This window comes from Python bivittatus, unplaced genomic scaffold (assembly GCF_059951505.1).
Source record: "Python bivittatus isolate LINGU-HERP-01145 unplaced genomic scaffold, Pbiv_v1 ctg000350_np1212, whole genome shotgun sequence".
NCBI classification, from domain to species: domain Eukaryota; kingdom Metazoa; phylum Chordata; class Lepidosauria; order Squamata; family Pythonidae; genus Python; species Python bivittatus.
This window is the reverse complement of record NW_028277074.1, coordinates 34,472,565-34,492,822: the sequence shown is the minus strand read 5'-3', so window position 1 is coordinate 34,492,822 and position 20,258 is coordinate 34,472,565. Positions and strand designations below refer to the sequence as shown.

The 20,258-nt window shown below is 37.1% G+C and overlaps 1 protein-coding gene across 2 annotated transcripts in view; it reads left to right on the top strand.

Moving 5' to 3' along the window:
• Nucleotides 1-20,258, top strand: part of GLRA2 (glycine receptor alpha 2) — a 127,105-nt gene that overhangs the window by 28,445 nt on the left and 78,402 nt on the right. For both annotated transcript variants that reach the window (XM_088144432.1, XM_088144431.1), the window contains exons 4-7: nt 5,197-5,420; nt 15,977-16,059; nt 17,398-17,535; nt 19,263-19,477. In XM_088144432.1, the coding sequence (XP_088000558.1) occupies nt 5,197-5,420; nt 15,977-16,059; nt 17,398-17,535; nt 19,263-19,477 (660 nt within the window). The remainder of the gene's footprint in view (nt 1-5,196; nt 5,421-15,976; nt 16,060-17,397; nt 17,536-19,262; nt 19,478-20,258) is intronic.

The window sequence follows — 20,258 nt, the reverse complement described above, 5'->3', positions numbered from 1 at the left end:
CTTCCTGATGTTGCTGTCACTTGGCACTGATATCTATCACCACTGCTGTCTTCTGTCCTTGTCTACTGCCACAATGTCTGATTGATTGGCTAGTACTTGCCTGTCCATCTGGATCTGGAAGTCCCACAGGGTTTTTGCCCTATTATTCTCCATGACCTTCTGTGGAATCTCCCATCTGGACTTGGGAGGGTCTAGTCCATACACTGTTCAGATGTTCCTGTACACAGTGCCAGCTACTTGGCTGTGCTATTCAGTATATGCTGTTCCTGCCTGCATCTTACACCCAGCCACTATGTGTTGGACTGTCTCTGAGGTTTCTCTGCACAGTCTGCACCTTGGGTTCTGTCTAGTGTGGTAGACCTCTGCTTCTACGGATCTGGTGCTTAGTGCCTGTTCTTGTGCTGCTATGATCAGTGCATCAGTGCTGTCTTTTAGTCCAGCCCTTTCCAGCCACTGGTAAGATTTCCCAGTGTCAGCCACCTCAGCTATCTGTCAATGGTACATCTCATGCAGGGCTTTGTCTTGCCATGGCACTTCCTCTGCTTGAGCTTCCTCCCATGTCTGCTGCTGTCTCAGGCATTCTCTCAGCAGCTCATCTTTGGGTGCCATTTTACTGATGTACTCCTGAATGCTCTGGGTTTCATCCAGGACAGTGGCTTTGACACTCACCAGACCCCATCCGCCCTCTTTCCAGATGGTGTATAGTCTCTGGATGTTGGACTTGGGGTGGAAACCTCAGTACATTGTGAAGAGCTTCCAGGTCTTCACATTGGCAGCCTCCATGTCCTCCTTTGACCAGCTCACTATACCAGCAGGGTATCTGATTGACTGGCAAGGTGTATGTGTTGATGGCATGGATCTTGTTCTTCCCATTGAGCTGGCTCTTCAGGACCTGTCTTATCCTTTGATGGTACTTGGATGTTGCTGTCTTCCTCGCCTCCCCATCGTGGTTCCCATGTGACTGTGGGGTACCAAGGTATTTATAGCTCGTCTGTATATCTGCTATGTGCCCTGCTGGTAGTTCCACTCCATCAGTCTTAACTACTTTCCCTCTCTTTACTACCATCTGGCCACACTTCTCCAGTTCAAATGACATCCCAGTGTCCTCACTGTAGATCCGTGTCAGGTGGATCAGCAAGTTGAAGTTTCCTTCACTCTTAGCATACAGCTTGATGTCATCCATGTGGAAGAGGTGGCTGATAGTAGTTCCACTGTTGAACTTATATCCATATGTAGTCCTTGTGATTATCTGACTGAGGAGGTTCAAGTCTATGCAGAACAGCGGGGACAGTGCATCACCTTGGTATATGCCGCACTTGATGGCCACTTCTGCAAACTGTCTTGAGTTGACTTCCAGTGCTGTCTTCCACAGTCCCACTGAGTTCTTGAGAAAGGTCCTTGGTGTCCTGTTGACTTTGTATAGCGCCAGGCATTCACAAATCCATGTGTGTGGCACTGAGTTGTAGGCTTTCTTGTAGTCAATCCAGGCTGTGCTCAGATTGGTCTGTCTAGACCTTGAGTCTAGGGCAATTGCTCTATCTATGAGCAACTGGCGTTTTAAGCCTCTGGTGTTCCCAATGCCCTTCTGAGCTGTGCTCATGTACTGGCCCTTATGGTCCTGTAGCTTGGTGGCTATGATGCCTAACAGGACATACATACATACGTACAATATATTATTAGATATATTGATAGATAGATAGATAGATAGATAGATAGATAGATAGATAGATGGATGGATGGATGGATGGATGGATGGATGGATGGATGGATGGATGGATAGATAGATAGATAGATAGATAGATAGATAGATAGATAGAGCAGTTTTTTCATCTCTGACTTAGGAAGGATGATAACTATTCTTTTTGAAATACCCACTGGATATTTTAAATAAATTTATTTAAATATACTCCCCCAAAAGATTTTGTTGAATTAACCTAGTTTCCAGATTATAAGATATGTATTTCTTATTCCTTAAAACTTGAGACAGTTGGTTTTGGAATATAGAATACTCCAATTTTCAATTATCCAAACTTACTGTCATGAATAGCTTTTATGAAAACACTTTCCAAATGCTGTGAAAACTACAGGAGTTTCAGTGGCCAAATCAAAGACTATAATAAAAATAAAACTGAATATATTGCCATCTATCTGTTTTATGTAAATTATATTCCTGTAATAATCTTATAAAATTCTTAAAATATCATTAGTAATTAACTGATTAAAAGTATCCCATTTTCTGATCATATTTTTTAAAAAAATTCCCACCTTCTTAATTTAAAAATTGAATTCTCAATTTTTCATGAGAATTCAAATAAAATGTTGATTTCTTGCCCAGTTGTGCCCAAAAATGTACATATATGTCTATGTAGTTTTTAAAAAATACAATCCAAACAATGCAAAGGGAAATAACAAAAAAATAATACTAACAAAATCTTAGGAATCAAGCATTCCACAAGAGTCTACTACCTGCATGAGCCAAAAGCTTGGAGAAGAGTCCATTTTAAGAACTTGTTTACATAAGGACAGAGTGGGGGCCACTTGGAGCAGGGGCAATTCAGAGTGGGATGCTATTCCAGATGTCAGGGGCTTGGCAGAGAAAGCCTGTTATATGGGTCCCTAGGGTTATGAAGTGACCCTGATTGATGGTACATGGAGCATGCTGAATCTACTAGATTATAGAGGATGAAACCTTGGGAGATAGGTAGTCCCTTGAATAACCAGTCATTATGCCATGAATTACTTTATAGGTAACAACTAGAACTTTAAATTGCACCTGGAAGCCAATTGGTAACCATTGTGTCTCCCTGAATTGTCTTTTGTGTTGGAAATATCACAGAATTCTTATTGTAATGGGAATCAAGTCTTTGTCAGGATTTCAAGGGTGCCAGCTGTTCAGTTGTATCCACAATGGTAGGTAGCCAAAATAATTTCCATTACAATATTTTATTGAAGTTAATAGATAGGCTCACGACATAGTTTGAAATCAAGAAAATTAAGACCACTTTTATCATACAGAAGCTATAATTTAAAAGAGAGATCCTAAGTGTTGGAGGTGTCTACAATGGGGGAGAGGGCCAAACTGGAAAGTACAACTGTAGATCAAAATCCCATCTGTTTCTATGTATGTTGACATCAAGCAATTGCATCCACTATTTTGACCCCTTTGGCACCTTCATTGCATATGTCCCTGCTAGATGTTTGACTATTCCACTAATTTCTTTTTAAAAAAATAACTTGTTATTTTGTTTAAAGTGCCTGAGAAGATTCAGCACAGGCAACACTCTCAAAGTATACATCAATCTTGTAGCCATATTCATTTTCACTAGATTAATTCTTCCCCACAATCTCTTTGGTAATCTCATCTATGTCTTAAGGTCCTCATTTATATGTGTTTTTGAGTCTGAATACTGGTTTCAGCTGAAAAAATTATTTTTCTAGAAATAAATTCCAAGATATTTAATAGAATCAGAACAATAAACAAACCTTAATTTCTTATATACCTCTATAGATACCTTGGCAAAATTCTAGATTTATTCCAGTTTATCGTATACCCAGAGTAACTGTACCCATATCTGCTGTATCAGATTCAACAAATCTGGATAAATATTATTGATAATAATTAAAAAGACCAGGATGTGATCTGCAGGTAACAACTTGTACTCAATTCCTGCTGCCTAATCACAAGTTACCAGATTGTCTTATAAAATACACCAACAGTTCCATAATGATTTGGGTATCCTCTGGTGTATTTCTTGTTGCCATTGCAATTTTTGAAAAGCTTTTCATTGATCTAAAATTATAGTTTCCATGGAGTGGAAAGCTAGCCAAACCAAACCATGTTATAATCACACAGTTACCTCTATCATTCCTAGCAAAGACAAGTGATGAGCTAGAACTAAGGTCTAGGCCCTTCCTTTAATACAGGGTAATATTGTTTTACAAAATCTTATTTTGTCCAGTGGAACTTACTCTCTAGTAACTGCCATAAGGATTGCAGCATAAAATTAATTTCAAATTTCAGACCCCTTTGTGCTCTTTTAGAGTGCTGTACTGAATTTTCAAGAGTTTTCTTGTGAATAAAAGTTCTCTTTTTTGTGAGGGAGGATAAAATAATTCGTTTTTAAAATCCTGCATTGCCTCTTTAGGAACCTTTTCTTCTTTTGCAAAGCCATTTGTTACCAGATGTACTACAGTTTTCACATTATTTTTGTTATTGCAAGTAATGCATTATGGCATAATTCCAACCAATCAGTGAACACACTGTAAATAACAAGAAGCTTTATGTAGCCGAATAGTTCTGCACTAACTTTCAATATGGGATGGGGGAAGAAGAGAAATGTCTGCCTGGCAATTAAGCTCATGGTCAAGTTCTTGTTATGTTGCCATAATAATTGTATTCATTCATTACAAGAACTTTGCCCAAGATTTGCTCAATCTTGCCTAAGCTACACTTAGTTTATGACTGACTGTGACAGTGGTTGGTATATGGGTATGTGTATTTACTGAAAATGCAGATGTGTAAATCCATTCAAATACAAGAATACTTTCAATGGAGCAGGTGTTTGAATAGCACTTTTCTGGCTCAGCTAGAAAACTGAAGAGCAGGTGATTCTCTCATGGGCTTGATTGCTTCATTTCTATCCAAGAAGCGATTAGGGTGCAACAAAGCCTATATGGAAAAGAAAACAAATTAAGCAATATCTTGACAGTACCTTGAATTTGAAAAAATGAAATTAGGTATGTTTTTAAGGAAGATGAAGACTGGTGGGTCTTCATGCCATTGCTCCCCATGCTCCTTTGATAAGCAAAATGCCACCTGACCTCATAGCAGCCTTGAAGTAGATACCATGTCAATACTCGCTCCTAGAATATTTCTCGTTCCCAAAGATGCAGCTGAAAGGTGAAGCAAATTTGGTCCAAGTTGCACTCCATGATACAGTCAGAGTTTAATTTTGTTTTGGTCCTGAGAAAACCGAGGTAAAACCACCACTCCATAGCTTTATTATTTCAATAATAAGAGTAATAATAATACTAATAAGAACAACAACAAGAACTCCCAGATTGTCCTTGACCAACATAAAACATAATATTGCATCAGCTAATTCAGTAATTGATCTAGGTTGCAATGTCTGAAAGTACAATGACATCTCACCTGGGCAAAAGATTAAATAATCAGTATGTCTGACATTTCTATAGGACTACAGAGTGAACATTTTTTTGAGGCAGCAGTGGAACGACTCTCGTCTTGCCTACAGTGAATACCCCGATGACTCCTTGGATTTGGATCCATCAATGTTGGACTCTATTTGGAAACCCGATTTATTCTTTGCCAACGAGAAGGGTGCAAACTTCCACGATGTTACCACAGACAACAAGCTTCTAAGGATTTCCAAAAATGGGAAAGTGTTATATAGTATCAGGTAAACCTCTACAAGTGAATGTTGGGCATATGCTTGGTTTCTGAAAAATATGTCTTAGGTCACAGAATGGAATTTAAATGTTCAGTTGTTGTTGCTGTTTTATACCTTAATGAAGTTCGAACCCAACAGGATAGGAAAAAAACTCTCTGCTTTGGTTGGCTTTCCTCTTCTCCAATGAGAAAAAGCAGCAGCATCAAAAGCATCAAGGAATGATGAAATGTAAAAGCAGCTCATGCTGCTCTGAGCCAGCATTCCCATCTTCATCAGTTGGGAGTGCAGAAAGAGAAGAGCTTCCTTTTGTGTGACTTGCATTCAAGAGCAAAAGGAAAATGTGATTTTCCAAATGTCAGAGAAGCATTTGAAATAAAATGACCTGGCTTTGATTATCTGAACAGAAGAATTCGGATACATCCACTCCATATAAGTTTCACAGTTTTATGCACTTTAAATTGCAAAGCATAGTAATGGGTTGAACTAAGATGGTTCTCATTAGTATATCCTATTGTAATCATCACTCTTTTATCAGCTCTGATTAAGCCAGACCCAGAGAATCAGAATCAGGAAGACTTGAAAACAGCAAGGCCAAAACTCTTCTACGCTGCTGAAACACTTCTATGCTAATCACACAGTATTTCTGTGTAGGGATTTTAGAAACCTAAACTGTCTTCCAGCTAATCCCTATCAAAAGTCTCATGTTATTTTTATATTTTATGTTTTAAATAATTATATGTGTATATAACTATAATTTGCATTTTATTAAATATTAAATATTTTATTAAATAAACCCAGATCCAAAAATGCAATTAATTGGCTTTCTTTATGGGAAAAGTTAATGAAGTGCAAATGTGTTTATTCCATGTGATATTTGTTCATTGAGATATATCAGCAGCCCCAGAATGAATGGGCACCTGAATTCTCCACAGCACAAGTAAATGTGCTGTTATTTAGCAGTGCTATTTTCATGTGCTTAATCTGAAGGAAAACAGAATGCTCCTGTGTGCTTGACTGATGCCAGACACTTCTTACTAGAAGCAATGATGCAGTAGTGTGTTATCTGGAGTGCAGTTAGTTAATTTTTCTGACATTTGTGCATGCTGCAAAAATAATATTTCAGGCTGTCATATCCGATTTGTAAAATGTAGATGCTTGAATGAAAGTTAATAGGATAGAGTAAGTATAAATAATTGTTTGTTTTATGTCCAAAGCATGTCATCTCCCTGTTGTGTTCTATTGCCCATACATGCCTCTTTCATGGATAATCAGTGTGAAGGAGGCATATTGGAATCTATACCTATGAAATGTTTACTTTAAGAATTACTCAGTAAAAGCCAGTGGGATGGTATTTGTCGTCTTATTTCTTTTCAATGGATGCAAAACCATATGAAATAGCCTTCTACATCTCTCAGAATTTCCAGCACAACTGGAGGATGGCCCTTACAAATGGCCGATTACAACAGAGTCAGAGTCTTATCATGGTTCTTTGTCTTTTTTATTCTTTTCTCCTTCTTTGCTTCCTTGGCATTTGAAGCTCTGAAAATCCTGGCAGGATGGAAACTTAGTTAGTAGATTATGTATCTGTCTTAAATTTGCAGTAGATTCAAGATAATCAAAAGAAAGTTTATTGTCATGCCAGGCATAGCAAACATTTGGTTTTACTCTTAAAAAAACATGATTTTGGCAGAAAAATGGAAGGCCATATAAACAGGTAACAAAATTCTCCCCTATGCCAGAGCTTGGTATGAAAAACTCTGACCCAAAGAAGAAGGAGGTACACATTTGAAAGGCACATTTAAAACTAAATTTGTTAAGCTGATAATACTGTGTACTTCTGCTCTTCTCACCTTCTCTGTATGAGTTCTGCCCTCATTGCCAGATCTTACCCCACCGTGAGGCAATATTTGAAAGATGTTTTCATTTCCAAAGGTTTGGTCACAGCCTCAGACGTTTGTTCAGCCCTCATGTTTGTGAGGAGGAGTTGTCATCTCCAGTTTAATTCATTTTGCTCCTTCTAGACCTGAGGAATGAGAATTGTGTCTTTTCTATTGATCAAATAAACAACACTAGAATCAGGAATAGTTTTTTCTACTTCTTGCTTTCCTGAAACTTCTAGAAGAACTAACTTCAGTGAGTCAGGAAGAACTACAACATATACAGTCAGGCCATGGTAACTGAGTAACAATACTAAATTACAGGCATTCTTAGTCAATCAGCAACAATAATAACAATACACTAAAATCAGCACCCATAGAAGTACTGACATGGGACATTTATGGAAAATCTTTTTTCCCTACCAAGCGTAGACACTTCGTGAGTTCTGATTAATATATCTTATGTCTTTTGGGAAAAACGGAACTGGAAGCTAGTATTTGTTATTTTAATTTTAAAAAATACAAATATTATTACCTGTTTATACACAAGTGAAAAAGCGTAATAGGATTCGTTACAAAGAACCATGTTGGTCAATAAGTAATTAAAGTACAATTTACATAACACTATGTAATCAAATGATATAATTCAACAACTTGAAACACGAAAAAGAGAAAATAGCAGAAGAATGGCTATCTTGGCTACTTCAACAAAACAATCCTACCTTATATTATTGAATTAGGCCAGTGGTTTGCAAACACTTATCTCATGTAAAACAGCATTTCTCCCAGTTCTTATCTTCTACTTGATTCCTTACTTGTTTCTCAGTAAGGAAGCTCTAGTTTCTTCATATTTACAAGTTTAATATTACTCAGTTTCATAGAATTATGCCAATTATTTACTATTACCATGTAATCAAATAGCAATGCCCTACCTTACTTAAATATATTTTACAAGTGAGAACAAAATTTTCTAGTTGGAACCTTTCTTTGATCAAGCAGGGAACTTCCATTTCCATTTAAGCATGTGATTTGAAGTAATGATTATAGACCCAACATTAGTTATGATGATTGGTCCAAGAACAACATTAGTAGCCTCAAGGGCTTTGTCGGATCAGTACTGTTGAACATTGATAGCATGTTTTCTCTCTATTTTGATGTTTTTTTTTTCAAAATGGCAATATAGGTCTTCCTGTAGAGTTAAGATTAAGAATCAGATCTATTTTGTTTCATTGTCTTCCCCTCTGTAGTCTTCAGATTCTCCCCAAATGTTAACTACCACCCCCAACCACTGAACATTTTCTGACTCCTGAGTTGCAGGGAAGAAAAGTGAGGTTCCTTTCAATACTTTCCTGATGGAATAAACCAAACTTGAAGATCTTACATAAAAGTAGCAACAGATTATTTCCGAACAAGCATGGTGCTGGAGCTTTAAACTTCAGCTGATGCTGAGCTATTTACAATGGCCCACATTACAAAGGACATTGTCTGTTTTAAACCCAACTGAAATAATTGCCCTTAAATAGTTTGTATTTATTCTAGTGCATTTGACCAATAGAGTCTTTGTAAATTTGGCCTGTGTTGTTAACCTGAACAGGGAATCTTCAGAACTCCAGATAACATTCCTATGGTTTGTAACAGTATGTGGATTTGTATTTCACGTTGTGTATGTGCATGCAATGTGCACACACTTCAGTCGGAACTTTATTCTATAATCCAATGTTGTATTTAAGAGGATTTTGATTTTCCTGGTAAGAGTGCCTTATCCTGGGAGAGATTAGCAGTGAGAGTGCAAAGGTCATCCTCAAAACCAAATGTTAATCTTTGCTCTCCAAAGCCAGGACGGTATCCTTCCTCCCCTTCACACCGATACATTGGTTGTGCCCGGAAAACATTGAAAGGTTGTGGTTGTGTTATTTTGCTTTTTTAGAAAGACAAAGCATTGGATCTTGCACTCCCAAGGAAACTTTTTTTAAAAAGCACAGTGTAAGAAAAATGATTCAATTATCCTCAGGCAAAATTGTATGAAATTCTTGGCTATTTGAACTGACTTTTTAAAAATGTAAAGCTTTCCACTGAGGCTTGAAATAGCCTCCCAGAATAATGAAAGCAGACTTGAAGAATGAGAAAATATAGAACATGCTAATTGATGGAGAAAGTCTCCATAGAATTAAAGCAAGGATAGGATAGAATGAGGTGGGAGAGGATGGGATGGGATGGGGTAGGCAAGGCAAGGCAAGGCCTTACAGGTACATACACAGCTTGTTATATATTTGATTACTTATAGGAGGATGTGATTTACATCTGCATATGTGGCTCCTGTAACCCAGAGAAATATGTTTCCTTCCTCTGATGAGAATCTAGAACTCTACCATGCTCCACAGCACTGCAGCTTTAACTTTGTTAGATGCATCTTTGTGGAAGTTCTCTCATGCCGTAGAGCAGCAACACATTTTAGCAGCTGAAAGTAACACCTTCCCTTCGAAATCCAAAATGCTTCTGCTTTAAATCCATCCTGGTCCTGTGGCATTGCTTCATCTAATAAAAATGAGGATGCCATATTTAATTAAAAATGGGAGAAATGCTGGCAGAGCCTGTGTATAATTTTGTCTGTGGAGAGTAGTATTCTTGGCTGGAAAGATTTTAAAAATATTGGCAGTTTCTTATGGAAATCAGGACTAATAGGATTTTTGAGCATGTTTACTGGATGTGGGCCAAAGAACACATCTGTGTACATAAGAGTCTAACAGACAGTGGTTTCAGCTGGCATAAACCAGTAGTGACTTATGGCAATCTGTGAACTATGTGAAACATTTCTTTTGGCAATGCAGCACTAGCATAATGACACAGTTCAAAAAATAAATGTTCCTATGAGTCTGGTTTGTAAATGAGTGTCATTAGACTATGAAACCGAAGCATTTTTTTCTTCAGTCAGTGAGGGAGAGCAATAACAGTTTTGCTGGACTCTATTTGGAGAGCCTTTATTTATTTATTTATTTATTTATTTATTTATTTATTTAAGAATACTATGTTGAGTCCTGGGTGCTACACTTCAGTAAAGATAATAACAAATTGAAATGGTTCACACTAGAGCTACAAAGTTGTGAATGGGTCAGATCTTACGAGAACAGATAGAAAAGACTGAGGTATTCACCTGCAAGGAAAAATCATGCTTCGAGTAGGTCAAGAACCGTGCACAGATGTATGTTTCAGATAAAATAGTCTTAAGTCCCCTGGTAAACAAGGGATGCATCAGTCTGAATTCTCACATTATTAAAAAAAAAATTGTTACCCTATTGTCAGCCTTACCAGGTAGGCCAGACAGGAAATATGACAGATAGCTAATACTACTTTATTGTAAAGCTACATTTACAAAATCTTGCAGGTCTGAAAGTACAATTCTCCTGCCTCCCCTTGTATAGCCTGAGAAAATAGGGAGACTCCCTTCCGAGCCTCTTACCATGGCCATTATGCAGCTGCGGGCTATGCTGTCTCTTATCTGACCATTCCCTGGGCATCATCTCTTCGCCCTGTCTCAGGTCTTTCCCACATACCATTACACCTATTCTCTAACTAGGATGTCCCCTCTTTAGTGCTACAAAAACATTAACTGCAAAATGATGCTTGCCTGCATTTGGCTTCAAGATTGCTGCTAAGCTTTTAGTGTTTATAGTGGGTTTCTGATAAGAAATACTTTTACAGTACCTAGAAATGAAGTTCTCAGTCATTTAATATTCATGAAAAGAAAACAAACTGCTATTGCGAGCAAAACATCAGACAAAAGTGGAAGGAATTTGCAAGAAAAGCCAAAGGGCAGAGTTTGAAAAATTTTACTCTACTACTAAGAATCTTGATTAAAGGTCCAAATGACCACATTATTGAATTCATACTTTGGGTCAGAACATTGTGCCAGAAACAATGTGAATTTCACATGCCTAGTTATTCACATAAACTTGTGACTTTATTTGTGGTGAAAAGGCAGTAAGCCCTCATTTCTTCTATCCCAAATGTGCTTGTTTTCATTATGGCTATCGCTATGCGCTTGTAGCTTTTCATCAGGGAGCTTAATGGGACATGTACAAATACAATAGCTCCACCCGCCCAATGTAGAAGTTACAGAGAAGAAATTACCATGATTTGGGGATAATAATAATGGTGTTACTTTGGGCTATTGATCATGTGACTCTACTGTCCCATTTGCTATGAATATCTTCTAGTTTTCTGGAAGACAGTCAAGGTACATGCTCTTCCACAGACTTTTTGAGTATTGAAGAATGGTGTAGTTGTTCTGACTCTAGGGTTTGTTCTGGGAGAAGTGGGAAGGGCTCTTTTATAATGCTATGATTTTATAGGGTTGCTGTAGAGCAGTGTTTCTCAACCTTAGCAAGTTGAAGCTGTATGGACTTCAACTCCCAGAATTCTCCAGCCAGCTATAGGGAGTAAGGCTGAGCCCTTAGGGTAGCAGGCTGGAATCATCAGATTTATCACCTAAAAGCCCTCTGCGTCTTCACACTCTGGCCCTGTCTCCAGCCCTGGGTGTTCCTGCTGCTATAAACTATCTTACAGATGAGCACTCACTTGTCAATCTTTTCCCCAACCTCTGGTGTGTGAAAGAGATAGGGCTCCCCCATATTGTTGCCTTTCCAGTAAGGAAAACAATAATGCTTAAATAACGACTATAGCATCACCTCCCAGCAATATATCATCAAGGTGTGTGACTAGAGATATCAGTCCTTCTCTCTCTCTCCCCACCCCCTTTGGAAATAGGTCAATCTCACAAAAGATAAATGAAAAACAATTTTCTTTTTAAAATTTATTTGTGCCTTCAAGTCAGTCTTGACTACTGGTGACTGACTAGACAAGTCCCTGTAGTTTTCTTGGCAAGATTATAGGAAATGGTTTGCCATTGTCTCCTTTCTAATGCTGACTGGCCCAAAGTTATCCAGCTGACTTTGTGTCTAAGGCAGGATCCAAATTCATAGTCTCCCAATTTCTAGAGTGATTCCTTTAACCACTACACCAAACTGGCATATATTTATAATATGGAAGGTTGCCTAATCTAGAGCATAGATAAGAAGCAAGCTGGCATACAATATAAATGACCTTTCTGTCACATTAGTAGCTCATCTAATCATCAGAAATAACTAACAAAAATCCACCACTCCCCTAAAATGAGATTTGAATGGCAGATCGGTTGAACTAAAAATCCAAAAGACCACAATATGACATTGACCTCTTACAATTACCTGGGGCATTGAATTTTACAGATCTCAAAGAATTTCTCAGAGAAAAATTACCATTTCAAGAGATTTATAAGAAAATAACAATGAACAACCTCAGATACGAATATAAGACTAAAGTATAATATTATATAAATATTACATAATAAATATTATGTAATATATGTACAATATGACTAATCACTAAGCTTGTGATATTGGATTTAAGCATACACAGACAAGCCAAATTGAAACATAGCTTCTGCCTAAACTGTTTACCTATTTCCTAGAGGCAATCTGAAGCCCAGAGGAAAGTCCTTTCCTTCTTTCTCCTGGGCTTCATACAGGCTCTGGGAATAATTCCAGCCATTTATCAGAGCTCTTGAAGAGATGGAACATCCACTTCCTTTTCAGATCAGGTACAGCCATTTCTTTCTCTGTTTCCTGGAGCTCTGGATGTGATTTCAAAAGAACAATGCTTGATCCTATCCAGGAGGGGGAAGGGTGGAGTATCTGCCTTTGGTTTATGGGACCAAAGTCATGCTTTCTCTACTGCTGAATCTGCTTGGCAATAAGAAATGTGTATTCTCGATCTGGGAACCCAGCTGTCACTCTTGTGAGAACTGGCTAGCATCACGACAGTTGTAAACCACCAGGAGTCTTTACAAAATTGGTAGTATAGAAACACCCTAAATAAATCAATAAATCAAGAAATGTAGTCATGTGAGTAGAAAGGTGCTCCAGAATTTCTGTACTATTGATTATGCTAATTAAGTTAAGAACCTTTCCATTGCACAGGGAATAATGATACTTTACTCTGAATAATATAAATGAGAGCAGGATTCTGTACATGGTGTATGTTAAACATCATGACTAAAAGATACGTATCATTTGAAAACCACACAGCTATAAATAGAAAAGGCAAGGAAATCTCATTTTAGGGGAGTGGTGGATTTTTGTTAGTTATTTCTGATGATTAGATGAGCTACTAATGTGACAGAAAGGTCATTTATATTGTATGTGCTATTTGTGCTGATTAATAAGATTATTAAGAAAGATAATCAAATACAGGACTCCATCCTACAAATGTGACAAATTCAAATAAGCAAAACTGCATAGTTCAAACAAATCAAGTTCTGATTAACAAGCTAATTAGTATAGGCTGGATGGTATACTCACAGAGCTGGTTGGATCCAGCGCTGGTTTGAATACAGTATTCAGAAAATGTTCAGAAATGGTTCCTTATCAAACTGGAGTGAGTCATCAGTGGGGAGCCACAGAATTTGGTCTTAGACCTAGTACTCTTCAATACTTAAATTAATGTCTTGAAAAAGGAGTAGGGGGAATTATTTATTAGATTTAACAAAAGACACAAAAGGTGGGTGGTATAGTTAAGATTCTTTAGAAAATGAAAAAAGAACGAACATTCAGAATGCCTAAATTAGTGGACAAATTAGTGAAGTGGGCTGAAAATAACACCATGAAATTTAATAGAGGCAAATGCAAAATTTTGCATTTACCAAAAAAAAAAAAAAAAATCACATGCATAGTTTAAAGATGAAAAGTATACCGATCTATGTGAAAGGAATCTAGGAATCGTCTTCTCCCAGTAGGTTCTGCCGATCCAGTAAGATTTAGTTGGGAAGGCACCCTTTGAGTCTTATATTTGAAGAATTGTCATCACTGGGGACCATGGCCTTTTCTGTACTGTGTTCTCGTTCTCTCTCTCTCTCTCACTCTCAATGCTCCATCTGAGGGCAGATCACACCATTCCTGTTGGCATTTAGGAAGTCTGGGGACTGATGGTATGACAGATCCCTTCCATGCATTAGAAATTTTTTGTTGTTGTTGGGCTGGTTTTCCTCAATGGCTATGAAATTGATTGTTATTGGCTGGAGGGAGTTGGTTATTCTTCCCTCTCTGTTAAGTTCTTCAATCTGCTTTTGTATCATTAGTAAGCTGCTCAGAACCTTTTAGGAATTGAGCCGCATATAAATTGCAGCAATCAATAACAATTTAAGAAACAAAGGCAGTAAGAAATATTACGCTGAATATGCGTCAGAAGTGGGATGAGGCTTCTAAAAAGGCAAATGCAGTTTTAGGCTACATGAATAGCCATTTAGTTTCCAAATTCTGAGAAGTAGTAGTTGTGACTCCACCTCAAGTCCTGTGTCCAGATCTGGACATTCAGTTTTAAGAAAGACTGAGAAATGGAATTGGTCTAGAGAAGTATCAGAGGACTAGAAAATAAGAGAAGAGACTAAAGGAACAGGGTATGTTAGCAATGAGAAGCATTACCAGAAGGAATGTTTCAGAAAACGATTGAGACCCATTCCGTAATATCCTAGACTGCAGAATCCAGAATAACTGGTTTATGTCACAGAAAAACAGATTCTGGTTGAATATTAGTATCAGCCTTGTAAAGATAAGAGACTAGCAGTCAGTGATTAAGTGAGGTGGCTCCTTTCTCTGGATGTGATTATATACTGGGGAACTATATATTGGGGAGGCTTTAAGTGTACTCCTGCAATGAGTAGACAGTTGGACTTCATGACCTAAATGATTCCTGATATGGTGGTTCTACTGTATTCCAAGGAAGTGTGTTCAACTAAAACTGAGATTGCACAGCATTCTTGGTCCAACATCTCTCCCATTAACCCACTCCTTGCGTGAAGCTTGTGGTTACTTATCTAAACAGACTTTGCAATGAGCTTTGATTCATTGACTGCAAGTGGCCCTGGTTGCCATCATTTATTGACCAGCCTCACTAAACTTCAGTACAGCTTCTTATAGCAAATATACACTTAAACATGTGTTAATACATATTAGGGGACGAGTTGGAAGTGCCACTGTTGTAACCTCTGCATATGGTCTCTTGCTAAGTAAAACAAAATCTCAATTCTAAAACTATTAACAATTGTTAAAAACAATTAGTTGTTTTGTGGTAGACAACATGTTGGTTCAACAGGTTTAAAGCAATCGGATTAAAAAAAAAAAAAAAGACCTGCCTCTAGAGCAGGGTTTCTCAACCTTGGCAACTTTAAGACATGTAGACTTCAATTCCCAGAATTCCCCAGCCAGCATATGCTGGCTGAGGAATTCTGGGAGGTGAAGTCTATACATCTTAAAGTTGCCAAAATTGAGAAACCCTGCTCTAGACTTTCTCTTTCTGCATGTATGCATGTGTTTTTGTATATCTCAAAGAAAAAGAACACAGTGATGTTAAAGTAACATGGTGAAGCCATTCAAAAGATTGAAGTCTACACTAGGCTGCTACTTGCAAAGCCAACCAACCAAACCAACAACAGAAAACGCAATATTTCATTTAGCAGGAGGTGACAAAAGGCTTCAAAATGAATAGATTGTAATAGGCTTTGATCTTTTTTTCCTTCTAGGAGTGGTTTTTAAACATTAATTTTAGTTGTAATTCCATGCTTACTAAACACATTTACATTTCTTTGCACTCCTTTAGGCTAACATTAACTTTATCCTGTCCCATGGATCTAAAGAATTTTCCCATGGATGTACAAACATGTACAATGCAACTAGAAAGCTGTAAGTCAGATACTAGTTTTATTTAAAAAAAAAATGCCAGTCATATTCTGACTCTTTGAGATGCTAGCATTTGATATCACTTCATGTAGTATAATACTGTACTGAGTTTCTGGCATATACAGAGTGTGTCACTGAAGAAAATAAATGGGGAAAGCAAAACAAAACATTAATACAGTGTCTCTATTACAACTGCTACTATTTTTTACTTTTTTCTTTTTGAAAAGGAAAAAAAAATTTCATTGGCTTTAATTTTCCTTCTTTGTAATGGAACCCATTAAATCGTCTTAAGACCAGAGGGATTTTGAGAATACAGAACTAAATGTTCTAATTCAGCCTCCTATAACCTGGCAGAACCTGTGACTCTCCAAATCCCCTCTGAGCAGGTGGCTGGAAATTCTGATCTTTGCAGTCCCAATACATCTGGAAAGAGGTGACTTGGGGAAGAGGGTCCTACTTCTTGACCTTGAGGATTGAGTATGGCCTCTTTGGATGGGGAGAATAAATAAATTCTGAGCTATTTGCCAGTACTTGTCAATAAACAAGCTATTTGCTTGCTTTCTCTATTTCTTTCTCTCTAGTGATAGCATGCATGATTTTCACACTCAAGGTCTTGAATTAAAATTCTCTTTGGGTAATTATAATTCTTCAGTTGGAGGGCTGTTTGCCACTTGGAATGCATATCCAAGAATAAATACAGGGAGTAAATAGCAACATTTCTGAGGCAGGCCATTGGTGTGTACATCTTTGCATTTAACATACAGTGTCAATCCCCCACATCCCCAAAGGCAAACAGCATGAACTGGATGGAGTGATCATGGTCAGTAGTGACAGGTATAGAAGCAAATGTGGACCTCGATACTCCTGGGGTGCCCAGATGCAATATTTCTGGTGCTGCTAGGTAAACATAAATAGGATTGGAGACTTGACAGCCTCTGATGCAGATTTTTCCAATATAGAACTGTCCAAATGTATTAGACCTATAAGTACCTTAATTTGCAGCTGCCATGCTATTGTAATCTATAAATTGTAGCCTCAACTCACCTGGAGGATAAAAAGTATAGAAAATCCAATGCACTTCACTTTAACATATTAACATATTAATAATAATAATAATAGCATATTATTATTATTATTGCTATAGATATGCTTATGGTCACATGTTCCCCAAGTTTAATCTAGATACCCTAATTCATTGGTGCCATGCCATTCCTTGTGATAACCGTATTTATCTATTACCCGTGCTTTCTCTTTCAGAACTAAAGTAGTTTTCTACTGCTGCTATTTGCCTCTTGTAGCAACTCCATTATTATCTAATTACAAATGATTTGTTTGTTCTAGTTGGCTATACAATGAATGACCTAATATTTGAATGGATGAGTGATGGCCCAGTACAAGTAGCAGAAGGCTTAACTCTGCCACAGTTTATTTTGAAAGAAGAGAAGGAGCTTGGTTATTGCACAAAACATTACAATACTGGTAAGCACTGTGTTACTCAACAATGATCTCCAAAATGCATAGGCAACATTAGAAACTTATGGACAAGGTTAAAGGATCCTGGCTATTAATATCATTAATTACATAGATAAATCAATAAAAATTGATTGGATTACATTTCTGTTAAATTCAAATAATGAGCCAATGTACACATACCAGTCAAGCTGCAAATTAGGTATTGATTTATTTTGCCAATGTTGCATAATATCTATAACTGTTGATGTCTTGATAAATTCTAAATACTGGGAATATAGCCAAGGAAAACTTATTCATTGATGACAAACAGTGATCCCTCTTTAAAGTCATGCCAACAGCTCTAAGAATTTCTGACCAAAATTTGAAAATGCTAGAATAGGGCCGCCATATGAATTAGCATTGCAAATCCTGAGTTAAACTTCAAAGAACATATTGTTTGTAATCAGTCTTTATTCAATATATCTATTGTGTCCAATGTACCAAAAATAACATTGGCATGGCGCAGTGGTCAACTCAATGGGCTGGTATTTGGGAAATGCATGTTCTAGTACAGCTGCAGCTGCAGAAATGCACTGCCCAAGTCTAAGCTAGTTACTTTCTCCCAGCCCAGCCTACTTACAGGATTGTTACAGGAAAAATAAGAGAAGGGAATAGTATGTATGCTGCCTTGAAGTCCTGGCTGAAAGGTGGGATATAAATCTAACAAATAAATTTTAGAATGAAAAAAATGCAGCTTCATAGCTTTGAAAATTATCCATCAAATCACAGAAATACTTTTGATTTAATCTACTTCCTTCAATTTCTTATAAAAATACTGACTTCAAAACATCAATTCATTTTCAAGGCTTTAACAGATACAGAATTTCAAAGGGAAAAATGCCCCATTGAATAGGACATGATCCAGATGTGTAATTGGGATATCTCCAGCCACAAAGAGTCCCGAGGGCATGTATTCTCTAGGAGACCCATAATCAGAAGGAGCCTGGTAGCTCCTTTTTTAACTAACAAATTGTACTAAAGACATAAGCTTTTGTGAGCTTACATCCTTATTAAAGACCTGGGAGTGGGGAAGGGAGAAACCACTATCTAGTTGTACCCAGATAATTCTATTGTAGTTTGCAAACTACCAAAGAAAATAAGTGATAGAGCCAGAGAATAATTTTTAGGAATACCAGTTTGTAAATGCAGTTGGACATTACAGATTCATACCAAGTCAGATAATTATTTGCAGAATTTATGGATTTCACTAACTCCTGTTGCCAAAGTCATTTAGTTGTTCAGTTTTTTAAAACAGCTTGTCCCTTTAAAACATCAAGTCCCACTGCCAACAGATGCTCTCATCAACCTCTTTTGGGTCTGAATCTTCAAAAGCACTGTCTTGTTTATTAATTCAAGAAAAGTATAAAGCTATGTTAATTTTTAAAGCCCTCATTTTTTAAACATTAAACTGTATTCAACAAGCGAGCTCAATAAATTGTATCAATTGTTACAACTGTAGTTATCTTTGGGTAAAGTGATCTAAAAATCTCAAGTGACTAACTTGGGGTTGATTCCTTCAGGACAGAAAGTCAGTCAAGATATACGTTGTATTATTACTGAAGGAAATATGCCCATCCAATTGAATAATATCCAACATTTCACAGTCCATGGGTCTAAGGCAGTTAATTTACACTCATAATATAATAGGATTAAAATGTACAAAAGTGATTTATAAAAGTAATTTCATGTTCTAGGAAAATTTACATGCATTGAAGTAAAGTTTCATTTGGAGCGTCAGATGGGATATTATTTAATCCAGATGTACATTCCTAGCCTGCTGATCGTCATTTTGTCCTGGGTATCTTTCTGGATCAACATGGATGCTGCTCCAGCCAGAGTTGCTTTGGGCATAACTACAGTCTTGACAATGACCACTCAAAGTTCAGGCTCCAGAGCGTCTCTTCCAAAAGTAAGTACTTTCCACTTAATTCAGAAATAATGAAATAAATAAATTGAGACAATTTCTTATTATCTTTTGTATTATGTCCCTCATTTTTTTCATGCACTGAAATTATCAGTATGCCTACTTCTCTAAATGCTGTCTTAGTGAGATTGTGAATTGGATCTCTTTTGTTTCGTGTCTCTATAAGCAAGTGAAATTTGTTATATACGATGGAAGGGCAGAATTAAGATATACGGCATTACGTGAAATATGTTTCTCTTTAGTTGGATTGTGGACGGTAACTGGTTACTCAACCCTTTTTCTGGACTGAGGGCTGTACTCACCTTTTGAATGTTGACTAACTAAAAAGTAGCTGGGCAAAAGACAAAAGAAGTAGGTTGGTCAGTACAAAAATTATAAATGGTTTCATTTAAATTATATTAATTAAATACAGTTTATAGGATTGTCTTGCAAGCATTAATTTTCTCCTTTATTACATCATAATATATATTTGAAAAGGTTTTGGGGACTGAATCCAAGGTTTCAGGGGCTACATGGTTGCATATGTCTATGACACACAGTAGGAGATACTGTTAGCTCATTACAAATACTGAACTCTTTTAGCCTTTCACTAAAAGCAAGTAGTTTTAGCACACAACATGTATATGTATATGCCTATGTATATGTATGACATTTTACAGGACAGTTCAATAAAAGATAACCATATTTCATCCACTATCTAACCTCCCTTTTTGGGTAAGGTTGTTGGAGAAGGTGGTTGTGCAACAGCTTCAGAAGGCCTTGGATG